At 37.8% G+C, this 24,653-nt stretch overlaps 4 protein-coding genes across 6 annotated transcripts; 2 read left to right on the forward strand and 2 right to left on the reverse strand.

The window, feature by feature from the left end:
• Positions 1 to 548: 548 nt before the first annotated feature.
• Positions 549 to 3,413, reverse strand: LOC137723237 (uncharacterized). Of its 3 annotated transcripts, none has more exons than XM_068462396.1 (3): positions 3,144 to 3,413; positions 2,059 to 2,591; positions 549 to 1,004 (listed from the first exon to the last, which is right to left on the reverse strand). In XM_068462396.1, exons 1-3 carry the CDS (start codon positions 3,310 to 3,312, stop codon positions 852 to 854), a joined length of 855 nt encoding a protein of 284 aa, XP_068318497.1. In that variant the 5' UTR covers positions 3,313 to 3,413; the 3' UTR covers positions 549 to 851. The 3 variants fall into 3 exon arrangements, with proteins under 3 accessions (XP_068318497.1, XP_068318496.1, XP_068318495.1); XM_068462395.1 differs by having other exon boundaries at positions 549 to 1,067; XM_068462394.1 differs by having other exon boundaries at positions 549 to 1,086; positions 3,144 to 3,410.
• A 5,477-nt stretch (positions 3,414 to 8,890) lies between these two features.
• LOC137723280 (uncharacterized) lies at positions 8,891 to 9,732 on the forward strand. The gene is made up of 2 exons (XM_068462438.1): positions 8,891 to 9,412; positions 9,520 to 9,732. The coding sequence occupies exons 1-2, from the start codon at positions 8,891 to 8,893 to the stop codon at positions 9,730 to 9,732; spliced, it is 735 nt and encodes a 244-aa protein (XP_068318539.1).
• A 2,484-nt stretch (positions 9,733 to 12,216) lies between these two features.
• On the forward strand, positions 12,217 to 17,991 carry LOC137722716 (NAD-capped RNA hydrolase DXO1-like). Its single transcript, XM_068461785.1, has 13 exons — positions 12,217 to 12,761; positions 13,312 to 13,556; positions 13,881 to 13,946; positions 14,069 to 14,147; positions 14,286 to 14,365; positions 14,461 to 14,484; positions 14,852 to 14,976; positions 15,610 to 15,823; positions 15,923 to 15,979; positions 16,259 to 16,305; positions 16,571 to 16,655; positions 16,829 to 16,892; positions 17,406 to 17,991. Exons 1-13 carry the CDS (start codon positions 12,365 to 12,367, stop codon positions 17,507 to 17,509), a joined length of 1,587 nt encoding a protein of 528 aa, XP_068317886.1. The 5' UTR covers positions 12,217 to 12,364; the 3' UTR covers positions 17,510 to 17,991.
• Positions 17,992 to 19,406: 1,415 nt separating this feature from the next.
• LOC137722506 (protein ABA DEFICIENT 4, chloroplastic-like) lies at positions 19,407 to 22,177 on the reverse strand. Its single transcript, XM_068461521.1, has 6 exons — positions 21,911 to 22,177; positions 21,323 to 21,551; positions 20,448 to 20,548; positions 19,984 to 20,112; positions 19,808 to 19,896; positions 19,407 to 19,729 (listed from the first exon to the last, which is right to left on the reverse strand). Exons 1-6 carry the CDS (start codon positions 21,959 to 21,961, stop codon positions 19,576 to 19,578), a joined length of 753 nt encoding a protein of 250 aa, XP_068317622.1. The 5' UTR covers positions 21,962 to 22,177; the 3' UTR covers positions 19,407 to 19,575.
• Positions 22,178 to 24,653: the final 2,476 nt, after the last annotated feature.

Genomic DNA, 24,653 nt, shown 5'->3' on the forward strand with positions numbered 1-24,653 from the left:
TCTTAACACTACCAAACCGCCTATAAATTCAAGTTCCTTGTAGGAAAAAAAAAAAAACCTCGAACTCCCCATAACTTACGGACTCGGATACAAAAGTACAGGTTTTGCTGCATATGTCCCATTAAAACACGTCACTTTACTTTTAAACAGTGTGTATATGCATCACTATGATTTTGTGTTTCAATTGGGTACAAGTTCAATTGATGGAGAAGGACCTCCATCTCCATGGAACGGTTACACCGCCAGCCTGGCATCCCGAACCAATAATCAAGTGCAAAACAGACTTACGCAAGGCATCATATTATTAACATGGGAAGCTACGACAACGTTGTACCTATGCCCTGTACGGTGTTCTCTATAAATTTGGCAAAAATCACATGGTAAGGACAGGACAGGAAAATACCAATCCACAATCCATGTGGTTACATTCAGAATGTTCACTCATCGGCAAATACTGTGGTAGAATAATACCAAGGATAAACTTTGAGAACATACTTGAGCTTTGTAGTACCTTTCCATCGGCATAATCTAAATCGGTCGAGACTAACAACTTTTCAAGTACTCTGAAGATGTTTAAGTTTGAAAAGCCGGCAAACAACTAAAACAAAGTGCTGGTGACACACATAATGTACAGTGACAGAGAAACTAGGCGTATACTTACAACTGGATTTCTAGGTAACCGAACTCTCAAGGACACTGAGAGTATTGCTTTCAGTTAGAGCAGACTGGAGAACAATGGATGCACTTTGATTCTTCTCAATCCTCGGCAAAGTACTTCTCCTCAGCATCATGGTTGGCTTCCCTCTGCCAGTGATCATCCAGTGTTTCGTCATTGTCAATTTGTGTGTAATCTAAGTACTCGGAATCTTCTCCCAACAAAAACTTTTGCTGCATGATGTGGGTGAACTGGTCCATCTGATCTTCCAACTCTGCCGCAGATAAAGTTTCTTTCTCACTGTGCCCTCCTGTGGTGGTTTGAGTACCGTTGGGCCCATCCGACTGACCTGCAGTTTGAGCACCATTGGGCACATCTCGATTATCCATAGTTTGAGCACCGTTGGGTGCAACTGGATGATCGATAAGCATCTATAAGTAACAAGGCAAATCTAAAAACGTTAGAACAACCTGCATGATTTGGAACAACTAATAGAGTCAACTAGACAACTAAATCATTAGTATACAAGAACCAAAGACCAAGCATGAAGAAAGCACGTTCACCGACTTGATTGAAGATTATTACAATCTTTAGGGGCTGTTTGATAACCATTCATGATTAGTTTTTCATTTTTCACCTTTTGTGCTATAGACATCGGAAAAGTACAAGGGAGAAAAGAGGAATGAAGAAGGGTGAAGGAAGGATAGTGGAAGAAATGTTAATGAATTGATGCACAAAATAAATAATAAAACCCAAAAAGTGAAAATAACATTAAGTGGGTTTCTCTTTCAAGATTTTGCTTTCATATAATCTCCTTCATTTCTCCCTCCTTCCTCCCACCACCTCCCTTCACCCTTCTCCATTCTGCATTCCTCCCATATAGTTTCCCTGTATCTCTAGGGAAAAAAATGAAAACTAAAACTGAAAACAAGATAGTTGTTAAACAGGGCCTTAACGTTTCATCAGTAGAGCACAGTGTCACAACACTCACAACTACGTTACCACCTCTTCTCATTTGTAAGAATTATTTTAAAACCGACTCAAATGCAACAAATAAGAAAATCAAGGTATTATGCTATCTATACGCAGCATAATACAATAGTTAACAGAAGAAAGGCAGGGCAAGAGGGGTCTAAAATCTGAAGTCATAGCTAGGATTTTATTATAACCCACTTAAAAAGGAAAATAAATAAATAGACAGATTTTATGCATGCAATTTTGGTCATTACATATCTCATAGAACAATACTCCAAAATTCAACAGAGAATACAGAAAATCACCATATTGTTTTCATTTTTTATCATGTGGTAGTCAGCACAAATATTAAATATATAAATATATAGATAAACAAACAAGACTTATCAATTTTGCAAGTATAACTTTGTAATTGTTTACTAAGTTACCTCGGTAGATTGTGTGCCTCTGTCAGCCCTCACAGCTTCCTCTTTGTCTTCATCCTCTTCCTCTTCTTCTTCTTCTTCCTCCTCCTCCTCCTCCTCCTCTTGCTCTTCTTGCTGGTTTCTATCACCACCACCAACCCAATCACTTTCAGGAACACCCAACCTCTGCTGCTCCCCTCTAATCTTTGAAATCAAAACTGCTTCCTCTGCCCTCCTCAACAACGTGTCCGACCACCTTTCTCCGGGTCTGGCCATGGTCCTTCCAATGGGATCCTGAAACTTCCCAACATATTCATGATGCAAGTATGGCTCTCTCTCTCTCATTGAGTCCTCTGAGAAATAATTCCCGTCAAACATCAATTTGTTCAGGTATGCTCGCCTCCGGTTCTTGACTGTAACTGACCTTGACTTCAATTCATCTGATGTTGGACTCATTAAGCTTTTAAGATGCTTCACATGCCAATTGATTTCATAATCATCATGGAGCGCATCAAACTCTCGGAGCTCATCAAAGGTCAATTTTGAACCATAACGTTCTGGACAAATAAAATAAACAATCAAGAAAAAGGGTATTGGAAGAATGGGAAATAAAATTAACTTAAACCATCAGCTTCCCATAAAAATTTTGATAAAAAAAAGAAGACATTGTTCTGTAATTCAGTCTAATTTCGGTAGTTCGAACCAGTTTGCCCCTGCTAAAGTGAGATTCCCAAACAAAGAAACATACAAATATGCAGCTAAGAATTCATTCTCTAATCTCAATTCTCTAAGCATCCAAAACCAATGAATATTATGAAAAATAGAAATTAAAAAAAATAATCATCCTTAAATTCTTGGTTTCAAACGCGTAGCTGAGCTAAAAGCCTATCACCACTACACTAATTTATCAGCTTTACCACAATTTGTTCTTCCCTCCCCTCAATTTTCTCGGAAACCAAAGGAACAATTTTCTTTTTCTTTTTTCCCAGTAACCAAGCAGAAAGTTAGGGGCTGTGAGCCTGTGAAGAAGTACTGTAAAACCCTAATTAAAAGACATTGGATATCAGCATACCAAACACAGACATGTGAGAGATATAGAGATAGGGTACCTAGGAAAACGGCGACGTCCCTCGAAAGGAGGTCGAGGAGTATAGCCTTGCGTTCAGAGGGATTGAGGGCGTTGGATTGTAGGGCACGAGGGAAGTAGAGATCCTCCAACGACGATAGCCTCTCCGATATGCTCTCCATTGCTTCGCCTCTCACTGCCTTTCCCTCCATCCCTGCTGAGTCTGCTCTGCTTCCTCTCCCAGTCGCGAGACTCCCTGAATATTTTCTCGGTTCGACCCAACACGTGAGAGTCGCGTGGCATGGAGTTGGGCTTTCATTTTATTTTCTTCGTTCTTATAATTATTTTATTTTCGTTATTATTTAAAAATAAAAAGTGAAATGGTTATCACGCATAGTCTTATATGATACACCCCTACCGGAATGTCTATCTGAACTTCAAATCGAGTTGTGCTGGGCAACACCGGAGGGTGACGAAGCCATAAAGTGTAGTAATGTGGAAAATGTGGATAAATTTAAACCTAAAAGTCTAAATATAAGAGTGCGCTCGTGAGCGGTAATGAACACATTTCACACGTGATGTCAGAGTATAAGTAAAGTACAACAAAATAGAATGAGAATTATATCATCGAAGGTACCACCTATACTGAAATTTGCCAAGAATCATCGTCAATGCGAAAGCTTAGCTACTAAAACTTGGACGGGCGAAAAAACAAGGGTGAGTGTCTGAGTGAGCCTAAAAATAGGCTTTGTAAAAACTTTTTCGAAAACATAATAATCCCTTGCCGTAAAACGAATATAGTTTCCAAAATATACATACTACGTATAGTGTGAAAATACTTACCGTAGCCTGCAATATCACAAGAATTTAATAAGTCACAATATTTCGTAAATAAATGCCTAACGTTCAGTAGTATGTAATCTCGCATAAACTAACATATCATAACGAGTGTTCATCGACATATGCTGACACACAAGTTTATGCAGAGATATTCTGACATGAATAGGACTGGGTGTAATAATGATTTATGTTCTAGTACTACAATCATGTGAATACTAGCGCTATGCGCATCACATACGAGTTCTAATTGCCTATAGCAATCTAGGACATGACTGGCACCTACAATGGATCCAAAGTGAGCATACGGTGCGATGTGAACATATATGTGAAAGATTGGCCCTAGCCCGAGCGAGTACTAGCACCAGTGCATCACACGATGAGCAAATAACGTAAATAAACATCACACTAATCAAGGCGAATTGTAGAAAACTCTTTATGAAATGTATAAATGGAAACTAACAACTATATATATACTATATAAAAGAAAAGACTCACTCACAGATACTCGTGAGATCGCAACTGCTCGAACTGAGAAAGCCAGAGTCTCCGGTGGTAATTGCACCTAAGCATAATATTGGGACCCGTTAGTAAAACTCAGCTAAAATGACTAAATTTAGGAAAACGGAGTGCGGATTTGGAATCAGAGCATTAAGATACACTAAGAAGGGTACTAGGCAATTTTCGTAAAAAGTCAATGAAAAGTCAACGGTCAACCCTAAAAAGTCATCCGAGATGCTCTGGTGGTCAACTATGTCAAAACTTCAGAATTTCACTAAATGGATGTCAAAAACGGACTTAAGGCGTCGAATTAGCCTAAGAGGGTTCTCGAGAAAATTTCGAAAAAGTTAACACAAGGAATATTCCAAGCTTAATTCAGAGATGGGCTGGGCCAAATCCAGGTTCGAATTTGGATCCAGGTCGCAGATCAGGGCTTCCTCTTTTATTTTTTTTTATTTTTTTTTTCTCTTCTCCGGCCAGTTACAACATTCTTCTTCTTCTCTTCTTCTCCTGCCAGTTGATGCTGCAACTACCGGGAAAAATCCCAGCTCCGACCACTCAAAATCTTCACTAACCTTAGCTTTCCAATTTATCAAATTGAAGCTTTGGGGACAAGGGATTGGAATATACCTTTAGTTTCCTCGACCGTGGTAAAACAACATGTAACCATGTGGACTTTGCCAGAAACTGGAAAAATAGTTTCCCCGAGATGGTTTCTACAATAACGCCACCAAGACTCACGTCTAATGAGTCAATTGTCGTTAAAATGAGGCGGGGGAGGCAAAAATATGTGATTTAAACCTTACATTGCTCGGCATCATCGAAACTAGCCGGTGGTTTGTTGAAGGGGAAGTGTACAGTGGTCTCTATCACTGTCAAGATTCCAGGTTTTTGGAGTGGGTTTAAGAAAATGAATGAAGTGATGATGGTGGTGCTGGTTCACGGGGAAGAGTGAACTCGATGTTGTCGTTGGAGTCGGTGAGGTGAGGTGGCACTGGTGATTGTACAGAGGGAAGAGAGAGCTAGAGTGAAAGAGAGACGGGAGATGATAAAGAGGATAGAGAGGAGAGAGAGTCCCAGTTTATGGTGGATGAAAGGAAACATGGCAAGAAGAGAGTGGAGAGTTTGTGTGGGTTTGGGCCCCATGGGCCAGAAAAATTATAAAATATTTAAAATATCCCCTCAGAAAATATTAAGATAATAAAGTACCCAAAATTCAAATTTTATAAAACACCCTCAAGTTTCGTAGTTTCGTAAAATATTTATCGTATCTCCAAATTCGATTCCGCTTGCGCCTACACATTCGTAACGTTAAGTACTTCGAGGTTACGGCAACCTAAGAGCTTATACGCGTCCCGAAATGACAGTTAATGAAGGTCAACAATTTTTCCTTTAGGCACATTTTTGTCCATTCACTCTTTTAAAATTAATAAAATCGTAAAATTATGGACGGGTTGTCAAATTATAAACATATCGAACTTTTTTACAACTTTTTTTTACAGAAAATAAAGTTATTTCCTTTCACTCAAAACTACGACTTGATCTCAAAATTTAACCTAAAATGGAGCACTGGTCCTCAAATATAATTTTGTTTGCTTTATTATCTACTTTGCTTATGTAACACTTATCTACGACCAATTATCCATCATTGTTTTAGCCTAACTAAGCTAAATAATGAACTTAACCCATGATACAGTATTCACTTTTGCACCAAGGAAAAAGAATGACACTCTTTCTTTCTCGTCTCTTATCTCGTTGTCTCCACTGCATTTACGACATCTTTATTCTTCTCAATTCTCATTCCATTGCACCTCCATTAGTCTTTTTTGAATTCTAAAGTTATCTCGGTCACCAAGTAAATTTTTAAATACTTGGGCCTTTACTTTCTTAAGAATAAGATTACGATTGAAACTAGGGATTTTTTTTTTTTTTTGAATACATTGAAACTAGGGATTAAATTTTAAGAATTTGTTTAACTTACTTGATTTTGACAAGCACAATAAGGAAAAGACACTTCCTCACAGACCAACACCTCAATTCTGAATAATGATCACCGATCCAAATGGTCTCCTTGACAAAGTGGGGGTGTGACGACCTGTCTTCTATGTAATTTCTCCCCGAGTATGTGAATTATCATTTCTGCCCTTGTTATCAAAGTGACGTGGACGTGATTTCAGCTTTAAATTATTTTCTCACTATCGTAATTAAACTACACACGCTATTACGAGTGTACGTTAATTTTATCAATGTTAGAAACACTATTCCAGATAGATTTTCTGATTTGCTTTTACTGTCGGAAATCTATAAAAGCCTATCCTTTTACTTCTTTAAAATTTGATATGTGCCTTATTTTTTTCACCAATCAGTTTTCTTCCCTCTTTTTGGCACCCAATCAGACTCTTCGTTCTCTCTGCCCAATCAGAACCATCATTTCTCTCTCAAACCCATACCTTGTTCTTCTCTGCAACAAAGAAGACCACCACTATCTCTTCACAGATCGAACCTGAAAACCATATATTTGGACTCCTCTCGTCACCATGAACTTAACCATACCCTCAAATCACGTGTTGGTTGAGTTTTGAGTGGTCAATGCTCTGACTCGGTGGTTTTTGTGTCGACATGATCGCAGCCAAGTTACAAAGTTTCAAGACTCAGAAAAACTTCTAGGTAACTCCTTAAGGGTCCTAGACTAGTTTCGGTGAGTCATTGGCGTTGAAACAAGTGAGTTCAAGAGGTTGACTTTTGGTCGGAGCTATCAAGCTATTTTCAGGCTAATCTTCGACTGTTTTTCGACTTTCAAAAGTTTCCGGCGAAAATTCAAGTTGCAGACGGTGACAGGTAACGCTGTTAATGTTCGTTACTATTTAACGAAATATTCTTTCAATTCAGACGGAATATTCCTTTGTTCCGTTAGTCACCTGCAATGCACATGCTTGCGCGTGTAGCCATGGGTTGGACGGTGCATGAGGGCGCCTCTAGCCAACAAGTGGTTTTTACGTGTAGGTTCGTGACTTGGAGTAGAACATTTTGGTATATTCAAACCTTCCGTTTGAGCAAGTTATGGGAAGTTTTTCCTAGTTTTTCGTATATGTGTTAGTTAAGTAATTTTTATTAGTTATTTCGCATATAGGGGAGACTTACCCTGAGGACATACGTGGACAAGCAAGACTAGGGGGCTATGACCCTATGACATACCTGTGAGTGGGCATTTTGTTTTTGTATATTATGTATATACCTCATAGTTTCCATAAATGTTTTTAAATGGTCTTATGCATTTATGCCACGAATTATATATTTTTCTAAATGCTATGACATGGTTGAGTTTTATATTGCATCATGGCATATCCATATGCATATTACCTGCATGTAATTGATGTGAATGGTTTGAAATGCTAATGTGAAAGCGGGATGCGCAGGTAAGCCCAGGTAAGGTTATGTGATGAATTGAATGATTGAATCATTATGTCATGCTTACATATAGTCTGCTCATCATTGCTACACCCCGGTGTTCGTGCTCCTGCCCAGGGCCAGGGCTAGCCCTTTACGTGTATGTTCACCTCCCGCACCGCACGCTTGCCTTGGATCCAAGTAGGTGCTAGTCCTATCGTACAAGTCACATTAGGTGACTCCGACTCGCAAGTGACTCAAGCATAGCGCTAGTCTTCACGTGATCGTATCACTAGAGCTATTATTATGACACCTATTCTTGTCGTACGGGTCACATTAGGTGACTTCGGCTCGTGTGTTAGCATATGACTGATGAGCGATAGGTGCAATCGTACAAGTCACATTAGGTGACTCCGATTGACATGTTAGTATAGATTACAGCACTTAATCATATCTATACTGTTGTTGAGAATATCTGTTGTGGCATACTTCTGGACTTACATTGAGCATGCATTTGATTTTCATACTTATACATAGTATGATATTTTGGAAACTATACTTGTTTTACAGCGAGGGGTTAGTATAATTGAAAGATAAATGGATTTTATAAACCTTTATTTTTGTGCCCACTCACTCTTCTGTTTTTTGCCCTTCCAAGTCCTAGTTAGCTGATTTATATTTGTGGCATACGAGGAATAGCTGGTGGATTTTGACATATCTCCATCTTAACGTAGGAACTTATCTCTAGTTGTGTAATAAGTACCTTTCTTGTTCAACTACTTTACCCTTATGTTATTTATGCTTTGAATATTTGTAGTTATGGGTTATAACCACTTATGCGCACTCACTGAATTAGTTTAATTAAATTCTAATTTCAGTTTTAGTTTATTCACTATTTTCTTACATCACTTGCACTTTCGACTGCATCATCTTCACGTGACGGCCATCATGCCTTGATTCCGGTCGGGGTGTGTCGGTTTGGTATTAGAGCATAGGTTTAGGCAGTCCTGTATTCCTCGTGTGTACTATAGATCCTAATAATTTTTTATCTCTTATGTCAAAATTATGTCACCTCGTAAAGAGCCACGTGCCCCTTCTGAGGTAAAATTTTCGGACTTTGGGCAATTTGGTGAAGCCATTGCCAGGGCTATTCAGTCTACACTTCGTCTTCCCCAGAGGAACACCTTGGAGACTGTGTCCCGCTTGAAGATAGATAATTTCTATGACAATGAAGGGTATGAGAAATTTCAGATTTGGCTCGATCATGTTGAAAATACCTTTCAAGTTATGCAGCGGCATATAAATCTTGCAGCGGATCGCTATGTAGAGACAGCGACTTTGTTCTTTCGTCGGGGAGCAGAATCTTGGTGGGCTCAGGTGTCACGCCCATCATTTGCTGAAGATGCCATGGATTGGGATATTTTCAAGCATCTATTTCAGACTAGATTTATTCCTCCAGAGTATTTAGATCGTAAAAAGGATGAATTCTCGGAGCTAAGGCAGGGTAAGATGTCAGTCACTGAATATCACTGGAAGTTTACAAATTTATTTCGTTACTGTCCTGAGACTGCCGCAAATCCTAAGGAGGTGCTCCGTCTTTTAAAAGGGGGACTCACAAACGGCTGCGTTCTATGGTGACTTCGACTCCCTATTCTACCTATAAGGAATTCTTTGAAGTTTTGCTTTGGGTTAAGGACTCTGAGAACGCCCCTGATGATGATGATGATGATGATGAGGAAGGTAATAATAATGTTCAGAGGAACAATAATAGGGGGCAGTCTTCCTTTGGCCCTAGAAAGACCCATAATTTCAAGCGAAGTGGAAATAGTTCGAGATCGTCGAGCGGTGGTTCAGATTCTAATACACTGCGGGGAGGCGACAAGTCCAAATATGGTTTCTGCTTTTAGAACTAGAGGAATCCTAGCAATTCTAATGCTCCATTACATCGCAGGTGTAAAAACAATCATTTCGGTGAATGTAAGAGAGGAAGCAGTGGATGCTAACAATTGTCTGCGAAATCAACAAAAGTAGCAGAAACCTCAGCCTTCTACTTTACCACATGCAGTTCCTCTACAGTAGATTGCAGGACCTAGTGCTTACACGCTGACAAGTTATGGTGGTGCTTATCATTATCAGGGTGATGTAGCTCAGTATCTAGGAGGAACATATCAGTATCCACCAAATCCTTATTATCAGGGTGGTTTTCCACAGTACTAAGGCGGCTACACTCAGTATTAAGGGGGCTATACGTCGTACTTGAGTGGTGGAGCACATATGTATACTAGGGCACAATACCAGAATTATGAGGGAGCTTCTAGCAGCGGTACATCGACCAGGCAGCTTAATCTGCAAATCAAGGTTGAGGTACCCAGGGTCGAGGAAATAAGAATCAGGGAAACATGGGCAGAGGAAGCCGATAGCAAGCTCAGGGCTAAGTTAACCATATCACCTTGCAGGATGCGCAGAATAACCCCGATTTGATTACGGGTACGTTGAATGTTCTTGGTCATTTTGCTAGAATATTAATTGACTCTGGTGCTACACATTAAGTCATTTTCCATACATTTGCTCAAAAGACTCAACCTCATCCCACTCCCCTCGATTTTGAGTTGGAGTTCTCGATGCCTAAGGGTGAAGTTTACTATGTTGATTGGGAGTACCAAGGATGTCTCGTTCTTATCGAGGACTTTGTGATGCCATCCAATCTCGTTCCTTTGGATATCATTGGCTTTGACGTTATCTTGGGCATAGATTGGTTACATTATAATCGTGCCAAGTTGGATTGTTATCAAAAGGTTGTTACCTTTCATCGACTGGACATGCTTATTGTCACGTTTGTTGGTGAACAGAGCGGTTTAAAGCATGGAGTTATCTCAGCCGTGAGGGCAAATCGGTTGAAAAAAGGTTGTAAAGGCTACTTGGATGGTCACGAAAGAGAATCCTGCTCGTGTGGAAGATGTTCAGGTAGTTAGACACTTTCCTGACTTTTTTCCTGACGATTTACCTGGATTGCCACCGGGTCGTGAAGTGGAGTTCATTATCAACTTAATTCCGGTCGGGGTGTGTTAGGGGGAGGAGCCACAATCACAAAGACTCTTTTCACCATTAAAAGAGAGACCAAAATCAGGAGATGAAAATAGTTACAAGATATAAGAAAAACATGGAAGGGAGAGTGAAAACATGAGCCAAAAACTAAAAAATTTTCAACTGAACACCAATAAATTTCAAAAATTATTTCCACACTTTATTTTCTCCCATTCACACCCACATGAAAAAATGGAAAACATAAAGAAAACCAAAAAATTACAGGCGCATCTAAGGAGCGTCGAACAACTAACCCAAAGCCAATTGCCGACAAACTACATTACAAATACAATTATTCAACTAAATTACTATAAGAACAATTTTAGGCTTCCAAAATCGAGAGGCTTAGGTGGTCGCCTCATCTAACTGTTTTCAGGTCCGATCCTAAACCTTTATGTAAATTTATCATTGTATAAAACAAAGCTATCTAAAGAAAAAAATAAAATAAATATAGTTAGCTAAACAGCAAAGAAAGAAAACAAAAATGAAAATGAAAGTTAGGTTTTGAGCCCGTTAACCGGTGGACTCATAATACCCCTCTTTATCTTCACAACCAGTGTTTAAAATATCCATGAAAGTGTAGATATTTTTGTCAAATATCCGTAAAATCAATGATCGATATGGAAAGAGGATGAAATGGAAACTTCACCCTATATATACGACATATAGAAAAAATCAATGAATATTGACGATATTTACTGATTCACTGTAAAAATGTTGCCAGAAACTCATGCATATTTCGAACTTTTGAATTAAATTTTTATTCTTCTAATTTCGACTAAATCTGATTAAGTTGATACACCCACTGTATTACAGTTTTTTATAATCTCTATTAATTAATGAAACCCTCTTTGTCAACCAAAAAATGATGAAAAGACAACTTAGTCCTTTATCACACAAAAAAAAAAAAAAAAAAGATGAGCAATAATATAATTTCACATGTCCAAATTTTATTTTATTTTTATTGAAACCTCACCTACAGGTGATGTTAAAATATTTATAATATTTAAAATTAAAAAAAAACCTCCTACTTCCTTCGTGTTCTCTCCCCCTCTCTCTCCCTCCCTCTCTCCCTCTCTCCCTCTCATTTTCTAAAAAAAATGTGTTCATACGTACAAAATGTGTAGGCAAATGCTAATTTCTAATGAAGCCAACTAATATCGATATATCAATCAATTTTTCATAAATTTGAATATTAATATTTTCAACTATATTCATATTTTATTTGGTAAAAAAAAAAAAAAAAAAACCTATATTCATATTTTAAATACCGGTCCAACTCAAAACCGAGTCACCTTTCACACGAACTCAGTCTCCCACATTCGATTTCCGGCTCCAAACCACGCACCCCACATACACATACACTGATACACATATACATACACAGACACAGAAATCATTGAAACGAAAATTCTAAGCAAAACCCACGAAGATTTTGTCCTCGATCCTCTTTCGATGGATTTTTCAGAACACCACAAAAATATCTTCGGCCCAGACTACGATGACGACGGTGATGGTAATAAACAAGATGGGGCCCACTCATCCTCACCGTCTTCCTCATCGTTGGCTTCGACGTCGTCGTCGGCTTCGTCATCGTCGGCTTCTTCTTCATCGAACGAAGGAGGGGAGTCAAGCAGTGGGAATAGCCCGAGCGCAAGCAGTGGCGGTGGCGCCGGCGGTGGAGGTGAAGAAGAAGTAGAGAATGGCGAAGAGGCTGATTATTCAAACGCTGCCGAGGACGACAATGAGTACAGCAATATGGGTTACTTTGGGGAGGAAGACAGGGATCTGTTTGGCTCTGACAATGAAGATTACTGTAAAACCCCTGCTACTAGCCCTTTCCCTATTCCTGGTAATTACCTTTTTCATGGCGGTGTAGTATTTTTTTGGTGATTTGGTTACTTATTTTGTTGTGTTAAAAAATGGGTACTCAGAATTTTGGTGATTTGGCTGCTTAAGGTTAAATTCATGATATTTGTAGCTTTGTCCAAGTGCATTTCTATGGTGGGTATCTTGCATTTTTCTGATTTGGTTGCTTATTAAGTTGTATTGATGGATTTTCTGGCTTGGCCTTCTTTGATTGGTGTTTTACATGTTTGTTTCCCACCCACTCTTCTTTTCCAGGTTTCATTTTTTAGGTAATTTGTTCTAGTACTTTTATTTTTGGTTTTGTGAATGTAATTTTGTTTCATCCAGCGTTTCTTCACTTTGCAGTGTTGCATATGCTGGGAGGGGTTAATGTTTAGATACTTGTAGGTTGAACTTGTTAGTTGTTACTGTATCTATATTCTTTAGCTTAAAAGGTACGAGCTTTTGATGTATCAGCTAAAATGCTTAGTTTGCTACTCTCTTTGGACTGTTGGTACGTTGAACCCCCATACTCATCAAACTTTTCTTGGCAGTATTGCCTGTCATACGCAGTACGAATAATCAAGGTAGAGGGAATCCAGGGCGTGGTCGTTGGCAATCTGGACGTCCAAATGATAGAGGCGCAGGCATCCTTGGTCGAGGCGGACCTTTTCAACAGAGGCAAAATTTCGGATATGGTGGCTCTAATGGTTATCGTGATGAACGTTTTATCTCGGAATTAAAACTACTTTCAAAGAGTGAAGAAACACTGTCAAGAAAGGCCGTTGCATTTCAGGAAGTAAGGCTAGTAATCATTTGTTTCGATGCTATTTTTCTTTCTCTTTTTTAATTCAAGTGCTTTTAAGGTTGATTTATCAAGGGTTTATGGAAAAGCATCACAATCTTATATTTTTACTAATATAAGTAAACAGTCCAAATTTTGGACTTCTTAGTTTACTCCCTTTTGGTTCAACTGATGCGAGCAGCATTAATCATATATATCCGTGTCAGTTTGGTAAACTTACTTATTGATGTTCATAAGTTGTCCTTGTCAATTGGCTGGTGCATTCTGTGTACATTGGTTGTTTTTTCTCTTTGCTAATTTAATAATTTTCTCCAATAGCCCTGTGAGCTTGCTTGCTATAGTCGGGTAGAAGGTGGAGATGTCAGCTTTGACGATACCAGCTTGGTAAGCATACTGTAGCTTGCTTTCTGAATGGTCCATTGACTCCATTCTTTTGTTAGGTTTCTCTTGTATATGTAGTGACGCTGATCACTAACTAATTCATGTCGTTCTGTTATCCACATTAGAGGCTTTTCAAGCGTCTTATTACTGAAGAAATTGGAAGAGATCTTAATGAAGGTTATGATACTTTTATTGCGAAGAAAGGTATGCCTTTGTCTAAATTATTTTTTGGGATTATAAGATGTGAATTGGAGTTAGTTTATTTTGTTTCTTTTTGGTTTTGCATATGAGGGCTGATCTTTGTTGGCAAATTTATATGCTTTTTTTTATTGTGTAAACCAGATTTGGGCTCTCAAGGTTTTGGTGATCTTCTCGCCTGCATAAGAGACAAGAATATTCCTCTTCAAAACATTCATTTTGTGGTGCGAAGTGTATTACACTTGTACTTTTCTTATTATAATTTTCTCATATGGGTTATTAACTACTAATTTGCTTGACATGTTTTTCTCTTTGACAGACTTATCGCAACAATCTAAATAAGGTATCTCCTAGCCCCTTTGCTTATTTTATTCTGAAGATCATTTTCTTAATTAGTTTGAGTGGATACCACTGATGAACAGTGGGTTTGTTATCATACTGTGTGTAGAGGTGTGGTAATTTTGGATAAGAGGGAATATGTTCAAGAAGTTGAATGCATAAAGCAGCTGCAGGCCTCTGATGACTGCTTTTTAGTGGATACTCAAGTTACTGATAATTATAATTATCTATATGCATGCTTACTAGAGACATAATGCTGTAGAGTACTTCAACTGATTGGTTATTAGTGTAATTATTTAAGCTGTGGTATTTGTTGGACTAGTTAACAGATTTTTTGTTGTATTTCATATGCTTCTGTCTTTTTTCTGTAGATATTGGCCACTTTTTATAACAAAAGGGATCCTTGGGAGATGGGAGTACATAAAAGAAATGGGGTTGTCTATCTTGATGTGCATAAACTACCCGAAAGGCCACAGACTGAGTTGGATCGAAGAAGGTACTGGACTTTTATTCATTCTTTAGAAATTTGAATGGTCTTTCTAGATGATAATGACTATTTTCTTGGAGTATTTGGAATTGCTTCCCTGGTTTGTTTATTGGAGTTATTGGAATTGCTAATTGCTTTAATCAATGGAATTCTCCTGCTTAAGAAATAGATTTATGAATGAATATCAATGTTTCCAAACCTTTCTTCTCAAGTTGTACCCGAAGGATGGATTAGCAGCCAACTATTTCGAGTTTTCATTATGAAAGAACGGGAATTTTGATAAGGATTGTCTAAGCTAAATGTGTTACCATTCTGTCTGTAAATCTGTAATATAGTAATGAGATGTAATATAGAGTAGATGCAGAAGTTTTCATAAGGTATATGGTTTACTTCATTGAAGTTGGGCGTAAATGCTTCCTGTCATCTAGAGATAAAATCAGAAAGCTATTGTGGAAGATATGTATGTGTGCTCTAATTAGGGTTCAAGAGGGCTAATCATGACTTACCAGCTACTTGTAACTGATGTTTTGTTGTTCTTCATCAACCGGTTCAAGAGGGCTAATCATGCCTAGATGCATTTTTCTGTTATTGCTTATTCTCAATTTTAGGCGTGCTTTATGCAATGTTATCCTTTCAACTTAGGTGTTACTGGGGGTATTGTTTTGAGAGTCTTGCCACTGAAGATCCAGGAAGAGGAGATGGACCGATACATCATGTTGATGCCAATGTTGAATACTGTTCTGTGATCAAAACAAAATTAGGGGCTCATCGTATTATGATGGGTGCTGAAATGGATTGCTGTGATTCAACTGATGATGGAAGGAGGTTTTATGTGGAATTAAAGACAAGCCATGAGGTTGAGATCTGTTTTTCGTTACTTTCCGTTACATGCAAATTTTTTCTTCTCTGAGTTTTCTTATGTAACTGACTGTAAATTTCTCATTAAATTGTGCAGTTGGACAACCATAAGATAGAGTACGAGTTTGAGAAAGAAAAGCTCCTCAAATTTTGGGTACATTACTGTTTTATTACCTACAAAGTAAAAACACACAGGGTCTTCAATAGCTTTTGTTAGAGATTGACATGCATAGTTGCAGAATTTAGATTGTACCTCAGTCTTGTCTAGTTTTCTCAAGGAATTGGTTGTCATTGTCTATAGTCCATTTCCTATTTATATTTCAAAGCATCTGCTTTTTTGTAAAAGAGTTAACCCGTCTTTTATATTTTCATCAGGCTTCTGTAAAATCTGTAATTGTAAAAAGAGTTAACATTTCTCTTAATTTTGGTGCAGATTCAATCATTCTTAGCGGGTGTTCCCTATATCGTCATTGGATTTAGGTAACCCAAATTGCCACTTAAGCCTTTTACTTTCTTACTCGGTAGACAATTAACTTTTTACATTCGTTGGTGGCTTATGTGTATTAAAAGGCGCAAAAGAATGGTAATTGATAAAGTTGACACAAATAACTTTAATTTGCATAGAAACACATGAATTATATATTCCATTGTGCAGTTACTTGTTCCTGGAAGAGTTTTTTTGTGGTAGCACTTTGATATTCTGTTCTACAAAATTATTCAATTTATATATATTCCCTTTTTTCAGGAATGATGCAGGTCAACTTGTCCGCACAGAGAGACTAAGAACCAAAGATATAACACACAGAGTGAAAATGAAGAACTACTGGCAGGTAAATTTTGTTTTCAGTGATGTACTCTCTGATCATACCACCCACCTTCCTAATCGTCACACTGAAAAAATTTGATTTAACGATCTTAGTATTTATGAAGTTTATCGCTCATGGTTGCGCTGAATAAATGCTTAATGAAACTGGTTGTCGCTTCTAATGAATCTTGTTGGCAGGGAGGAGTTTGCTTGGCATTTGCTGATGAGGTATTATGCTGGCTCTATGGGACAGTAAAAGAGAGTGAGTTCTTTAATCTTTGTCTACGTTTTCCCTTCAGCTTCATTGGTTTCCCATTCAAATAGAAAAAAGCATAAACGAGAACCTGATTCTCTAGTTTCTAATTGAAGAAAGAGAGGAGGAGGAAATGTGAGAGAAGATGAAGAAAACATATATGGTTACAGAAATAAAACTGAAAGCAATTTTAAATTGTTTCTAGGTTTAGTTCTTTCTATTCTTCTGTTTTCTTTCTCGTTTCTCTCCTCTTCCTCCACTCTTTAGTTAAAAGAAAAACAGAACTTTGAAATCAATGCATAACTTGTACTCCTGCATCTGGCACACGAAACATTACAACTTTATTTATAACGGTTAACACAGCACTACCACATGAGTCTGTTCGATATTCTATAAAACTCATTTTATTTCCAGGAATTCAGTAGCCTTTCTTTCATAGCTCAAGTAGTGAGATTCGATTTCTCAGCAGTCAGATGGTGCGTTTGTTTAATAAATGTGCTAATTTTGCATGTGTGCCTACAGATGAAGACTACATATTGCAGTTTACTCATCCTTTCCAACGTTTGGAGCTTTTACAAGCCCAATCTTGCCCAGAAGAAATCACTAACCATGTTCAGCAGCTGTAGACGTTGAGTGACACGCGCCATATTAAGTATAGACTGAAATTGGGAGTGGGAGTCCTATTATTGACTGTGCATCTCCCCCGGTTGTTCTTGCTTCAAATTACTTGCGCCTCTTCGAGGCACAAAATGCAGTGTTATTCTCATGATCAACGACCCCAAAATTGCTGTTTGACAATCGCATTCCCTTTTTATGTCTGATGGCTCATATCATTGTAACGCTGCCGAGAACAACACCAATCGAGAGAATAATATGTAACCTCTGTTGCATGTTTTTCTTGCTGATTTATTACTGTAGGAACACATCAAGGTTAAGTAGGCAGAAGGACTTGCCATCTTATAGTAATGAAGTCGACACTTGAATCGACTTTGTGCTTTTCATGACTGCTCTAGACAGTGGCGCGTAAGCGCAAGAGCGAGATTACGACGAGTCTTTTGGCTGAAATGATCAGTTTTTGACATTTGGTTTCTGAAATGATTCGTTTTTAGTATGTCGTTATATCATCGTTCTGTTGTTGATACATGATCTATTTGTCGTCCATATTTGATTTTGATTATTTTAAAAGTAGATCATTTTAGCTAATTACGTAATTAAAATTAATTAACATACCGAAAAACACAGATAAATAAATCAAGCATTAATGTCTTCATAATATCCTAGTCAATCTGATTAGTGAAGAGAATAAGCTGACAAGGAAAATTAAAAAAAAGGCGAGATATATTACTGAACTTGTTCCATATTATCTTGAATGCATATCAATTATTAACGAGTGGATGAGTGAGTTAAATATCATAATGGCTAGTAGACGTAATAATTTGGGTTGAATTTGTTTTTAGCGAGAATCGAATCTAAAACTTCTTATTCACAAGTGAATAAGAATTCTAGTAGTACTAATTAAGTAGAAGAAGAGTTGCACTCACAAATTTAATTAAGTTGATTAGAACAGTGTGCTCTAAAAAAGAATTTAAGAGTGGCTCCCTCTCCGCTGCCTTGTCTTTTGACTCGTCTCGAGGTGAACTCTATCATCCGTAACATTGTTATAATAATATTATTTCTTGAAAGAAGCAAACGATTGAAATTAATACATTTTATCCCAAGAAAATCGTAAGAGGCTTTGGCTATAGAAACATCAATCTCTTATCATAAGATGTTATGAGCTATGGCTCTCCTCCAAACTCCAAGTCGGAAACAGGGAAGCACAAAAATGCTTGCCACTACAAGTTTTCTGACCTTCTTGTTCATTCATGGACTACTACTACTACAACTGCTAGTAGTAACGTCGCAGTCCAGTTACATGGCCGTGGCCGTGGCGGTGGCGATGGCGACGGCGACGGCCACTCCTCAAGGTTTTTCCAGCCTTCCCATGGACGAATTTAAAGTATCAAGAAGAGCTTACAGAAGAGCACCACCGCCGTCACCAAAATCTAATGTTCCGTTTCATTTCCTACCTCGACCGGAGCGGTCTCCGCCCCCACCGCGACCGAAATCTAGTTTTCCTGTTCAGTTCTTGCCACCACCAGAGCGATGTCCGCCGCCGCCACTACCACGGGCATAAATTCTTAAGAACTTAGCAACATTATATTTCCCCATCAGCCTGTTCATGACTTTTATTATGATTCAGCATGCAATGTCCGTTTTGCTGTATGCATGTTATGTTGTTTTCTTTTCGTTAGTTTTATGGTTTTCTATTTGCAATGGAGTGCGTGCATTTCTTTTTCGGTATCATCTAGTATGCTTCGGAGTGTCCTACACACTGGTATTTTTGGCCTTTAGATCCGCGGTCAAGAATCCAATGACCAAGATCTAACAGCCGAAAATTCAGGTGTATGATAGACCGGAGCATAGTAGAATGTTTGCTCCCCACGTGAAATCTAAAGTAATAATATATGCCAATCACACAAATGAATGACTTGTCAATGTATATGATCAAAGATTGTATAAGCTCTGTGCTTTCAAAGAAAACATATATGTAAATTGCTGACGAACTGAATCTTCATTCGTTCGTTCATTCAAATCAGGTTTTCTTTTCAACTTCCTAAAAATCGTGACTGTCGCGGAAAAACTTCGACTGTCAATGCATATTACGTCTGCTGGAACTTCCAGCACTTTTAGTCAGTGCTTTCGTAATAGCATGAGTAGCGATTCCAACAGGACAGCAAAAGAGGCAAAGAGAAACTGAATGTCGCGTCTCAATTTCATTGTCCAGTCCATCGCGAAAAACCTGCCTGGAAAAATGAACGCACTGAGTGTTAGAACCGAGAAACTCTTGGACAAAGACAGCAAAGTGAGAGGAAGAGAGCTACCTTGCAGCAAAGAGATCAACAACCAATAAGTGAATCCAAGCAGAAGCTAATGTCATCTCGTTCGAGAACATCCTTCCTATACCAGGCAGCTGCAAATAATAGACAGGCAGGAAAGAAAGTTTCATGTAAGAGGTTCATAACTTATCAGAACTGAAAGTATATATGCTAATGCATACCTCAGGAAGCCAGTATTTACTTGCAAAAATCAACTGTAGCGTTTCGGGAGTCCAAGAGAGGTATAGCAGATAAGCATAGAGAACTCCCAGCACAATATACGGTATACTACTTTCCATGGAAATTTTCGTCTGCATTTCAAGTGACTTGAACTAATTAGGTGCATCAGTTTAAGTCCAGCAAATCATGATAAAAAAGGGATCTTCAACCTACCGAAATAAGAGACGAGGAATTTAAAAGTCACAAAGACTAAATTTGAGATGAAATGTGCCATCAGTACAAGCATGTATGTCAGGGAAAGAGATGTAACGATTTGGGGAAAACACACACATACACACAGGATTGAACACAATCATATAACAGCTTTCAAATATAAACGAGAATTATGATAATTAATCTACATGTTGAACAAAAAATTGATACATTGAATGAGAACCAGAGGACTGAGATAAATACAGAAACATACTAGTTCAGCTTTAGGTGCCAGAACCATGAGGGCATAGAATGGGAGAACTGCGGTTGTTCCGAAAGTAAAAGCAGTGCTAGCAATTTGAGAACTTGCCAACCCTGAAAAAAAAATAACAACATTAAACTTATTTTATCAGTAATATTTGAAACTAAGCCTACCTCCAGCCGCCCCATCCCCTTATCCTTGCACTAACACGAGGGGCATCACAGCAAACGTGTTACGTATGGATCACAAGAACATGGAATGGCTAAAAATTATTACAGGTTAGACAAAACTAATTAAGAAGATTTTCAACTCCTAAAGTTATCAAACCACCATATGTACCCAAAGGCATAAAACTAAAACAAGGAAATCACCAATCAATTAGATGGAAGGGGCTTGTAGAACTGGATGTTGCGGTCTCATGCAACATAGAACAAGTCATATGGGCAATAGATGATGGTTTTGTGTCTGGCTTTGATCTAGTCAGTTAGGCAGGCAACACTCACATTCAGCAGCTCAAACCTGGTGGTCTCTTAGTTACAGATTTTCTCTGTTCATAATACTACTCCTACATTGTTTTGCACATATGGGGCTACTTCAACGTCAGTACTCCCAAAACATGCTACGGACTTTCCAATCTGCGTAGTTTCGTTGGACTTAGGCATAGCATAAGTTACTTGCGCATTTTCATCCTAAATTTGTACCTCAAAAACCTCTCTGTGCTAGGACTTCGTTACTAGAAACGTTTTAAGGAATAAACAAGTTACTAACAGGCATAAAACTACTTTCAAACATTGCAAGATACACATAAAGTTATATCAACCACGCAACGTTACAAATGATAATAAGAATAAACGACTAAAAGGAATTAAAGTTGCAGAGGGGGTCACATGAAGCATATACGCCAGAGACTTTTCGAAGTGGAACGAATCTCTCATGCTTTGGTCTCACAGTAACTCTCGAACCTCCGACAAAACTCCAGTTCATGTGTAAGTGAGCTCCCGCAGTCACAAGCTGATGACCAAAGAGTTCAGTGTTACTACTTCTGAGCAGAAAAGGGAACCTTTGTTTCCTTCCATCAATACTCCGAGGTCCTACACTCTTCTTAGCGTAGTCAATCTATAAGAAACGGAAGTTTAATCGTAAGAGAAGCCCCCAAACCAAACATGTTATGAATTATTTTACAGCAGAAGCACAATATAATTACACGAGCGACCCATCAAGCCGCAGCAGCAGAAATTAATCATATAAGCAGCCATAAAAGAAGAACAATTATGTAGCTTTAAGGTCAAGAAAAACAACGCTCAGCTGCACCCAAACTGCAAATCCATGGACAAAACATAACTACTTTCAACCCGATATGCAAGATTAGAGATTACCCATTTCGAGAGGATCATAAATTCATCCAAAACTACCAAAAAAAATAAAAAAGTTTTATAATTTAGGAAGAACAGATTACAAGAACAAAAAAAGGATACCTTGGAAATGGAAGAGAGTGGAGAGAGGAAAAAGCAAGAAGAGAGGGCCATGTGCTCGTTTTGTTGCGAGAGCAGACAACCCAGGAAGACAACAATAATGGCAGATGCATTTCCTTGGGTTTTATTAGGAAAAGAAAACAAAAGAAAGGAAAACGGAACGTGGGAAGCTGAGTTGAATAATGGAGGTAGAGGAAAGTATGGGTTGGTTTCCACTGAGAGAAGCGCAGGACGGACAGCAAACTTGGGAGAGAGAGAGAAGCAACTACAAAAGGAAAGGCGGCAATAGCAACAGTGGTGGTTCATGTCATACATCAATCAATTTTGTATATTTCTCTTACGCTACACACTTTATTTTTCGGAAGTTATTCGTTTTTTTTAATTACGATGTGATTTTATTTTACAGAGATTATATTCACATATCTCAAATTACTTCGTTCATACCTTTTTAACTTTTTAATATTTTTCTATCAAATGTTAATGGTGTGTAGATAATATTAAAATTTTAAAAGAGTGTGGAAGAAATGATTTGGGATGTGTGAATATAATATCTTTTATTTTAACGTATATAATGTTATAATGATCATTTAGTATTGTTAGTGATATTTTTTCTTATTTGTATATGAGAGGTTGTTTTAGGTTTAATTTTCGTCAAAGACGAATTTAAACTGCATTATTACTAGTTTGTTATGAACCTAAGCTCACATCTGTAGATAATATCGTTTATCAAAAAAATAAAAAAAACCTTCCACATCATCTTTTTTGAAGTTATTCTTATTATTATTTTAGTGTCCAAGTAAGCAATAAGTGGGATCCATTGTTGCTACATATATATTTAAAGATGAAATTAATTGGGACTTAACGGATGTGGTATTTTCAATAAATTAGATACATGTTTGGAATGTTTAAAAAAATTAAGATCAATTTAAAATGATATTAAAAAATTAGAAGATTTTAAGTACTTAATTCTAAATAATAAAGTAATACAATACATTGATTTTCTAAGAGTAATCGGGGTGCCTGACCAAGAGCCTTCTCGTGTGTATGTATGCGCTCTCATGTCCTCAGTCGCGCCTTGAATGCACAATTCATTTTCAACTAAGGAGTACGTAGATTAACCATTACCCTCCTCTAGTAAATAAATAGGTAAATTAACATTCACACATGCATTTATAAGAATCCAGATTCTCGTCGAATCTTTTTTGTAAGGATTTTAGAAATTCGTGATCGTGTCCGTTCGTCGTACATCATATGGTTAAAAATCATTTTAATTATTTTTATTTAAAATTAAACACAAACAGTACTTGACAAAAGCTGACCGCACGATTTACGATAAACGGACATAATTCACAGATCTCAAGAATTATGAGAGGATCCTGTTGGCATTTATAATCAAGAAAACCTCAAATTAACTCAAATAAGCTGAACAAAAAAACGATGTGTATTAAATTAAGGACCAGTACTCATCATCGACGAATGAGAAAAACACAAAGTACGTAGTTTTCATTTAGGTCCAATTGTAGAGGTTTTCCCAAACGTCGTTCATAATGCTGTAAGAAAAGAAGCCTTCTTCTGCAACCCGCCACTGGCAATGATTCATGCAACGTTCTTGATCCCTCTTGGCGTCGTATATGTCATGGGAGGTTTGGATCCATTTTCCCTCAGGATTTTTCCACTGAAAGTAGCAATAGAAAAGGGTTGTGTCCAGAACGTTATTCTCGAATTTGAAGCTGTAAATCTTGCCATAGTCGAGTACATGGTTTTGCAGATCGTCGTCCCCGGACTTGCAATGAACTTCGATTTTAGCCTTCGAAGGGTCCATAACGTTTTGTATCTCGAGAAGGACCTCCCCGGCCAGCCATGCCGAGACCGGACGTGAAGATTGGCCCAGTGTGAGTACCACCACGGCAAAAAGAACGAACATAATACGGCTACTCCCAACCATTGTGTGACCAAACCTAATCGTTAATGCTTCCCGAGAGTGATGATTCTTGTTCATGTTGTATGTTATATATGCACGCACACATATCCGGACTACTCTTTTCCTTTTGGTTGGACATTAACATACCATGTATGGTTTTGGATTGAATCGGGAACATTAATCGGGTAAATTCAGATTTCATGTGTGCAGATTCAAATTTGTCACCCAAAAGTTATTACTTATTACCATGTAAAATTCTGACAAATTTGGGAAAATATATCCGACTGATTCATCCCTTTTCTTAGCATTCCATCCATATGCATCATCGCATGCTTGTTAAATTTTTAAGGTAGGCAATCAAGATTTATTGATTTGTCAATTTGGAGAGTACGAGATATTTAGGGTTTTTCAACTGTTAAATCTTTTGTCAAAAACACAAAAACCATAGAATTTCTCGTGGCAGTTCCTCTCATTTAGTTTAAGGCTTAGTTTTTCCTACACTCTCTAGAACTTGATTTCAATCACACTTTGCCTTTTAAAACTCAAAAGTCGTCAACTTACTCTCTGAAACTCGATTTTGATCCCACTTTGCCTCTTAAAACTCAAAAGTCGTCAGCTTACTCCTTGAAACTCAATTTTGATCCCGCTTTACTTCATGAAATCCAAAACTCATCGCTTTACTCCTTGAAACTCAAAATTCGCTCTAAATTGTCTTTTTTTTTTAATTTTAATTTTCTGTTTTTTTAAATAAATTCATCCATTCAAATTTTATAATTGGTAATATGTCAAATCACCCTTGAAATAATGAACAGTAAAAGAAAAAAA

The sequence above is a fragment of the Pyrus communis genome, chromosome 17, assembly GCF_963583255.1.
Source record: "Pyrus communis chromosome 17, drPyrComm1.1, whole genome shotgun sequence".
NCBI classification, from domain to species: Eukaryota; Viridiplantae; Streptophyta; class Magnoliopsida; order Rosales; family Rosaceae; genus Pyrus; species Pyrus communis.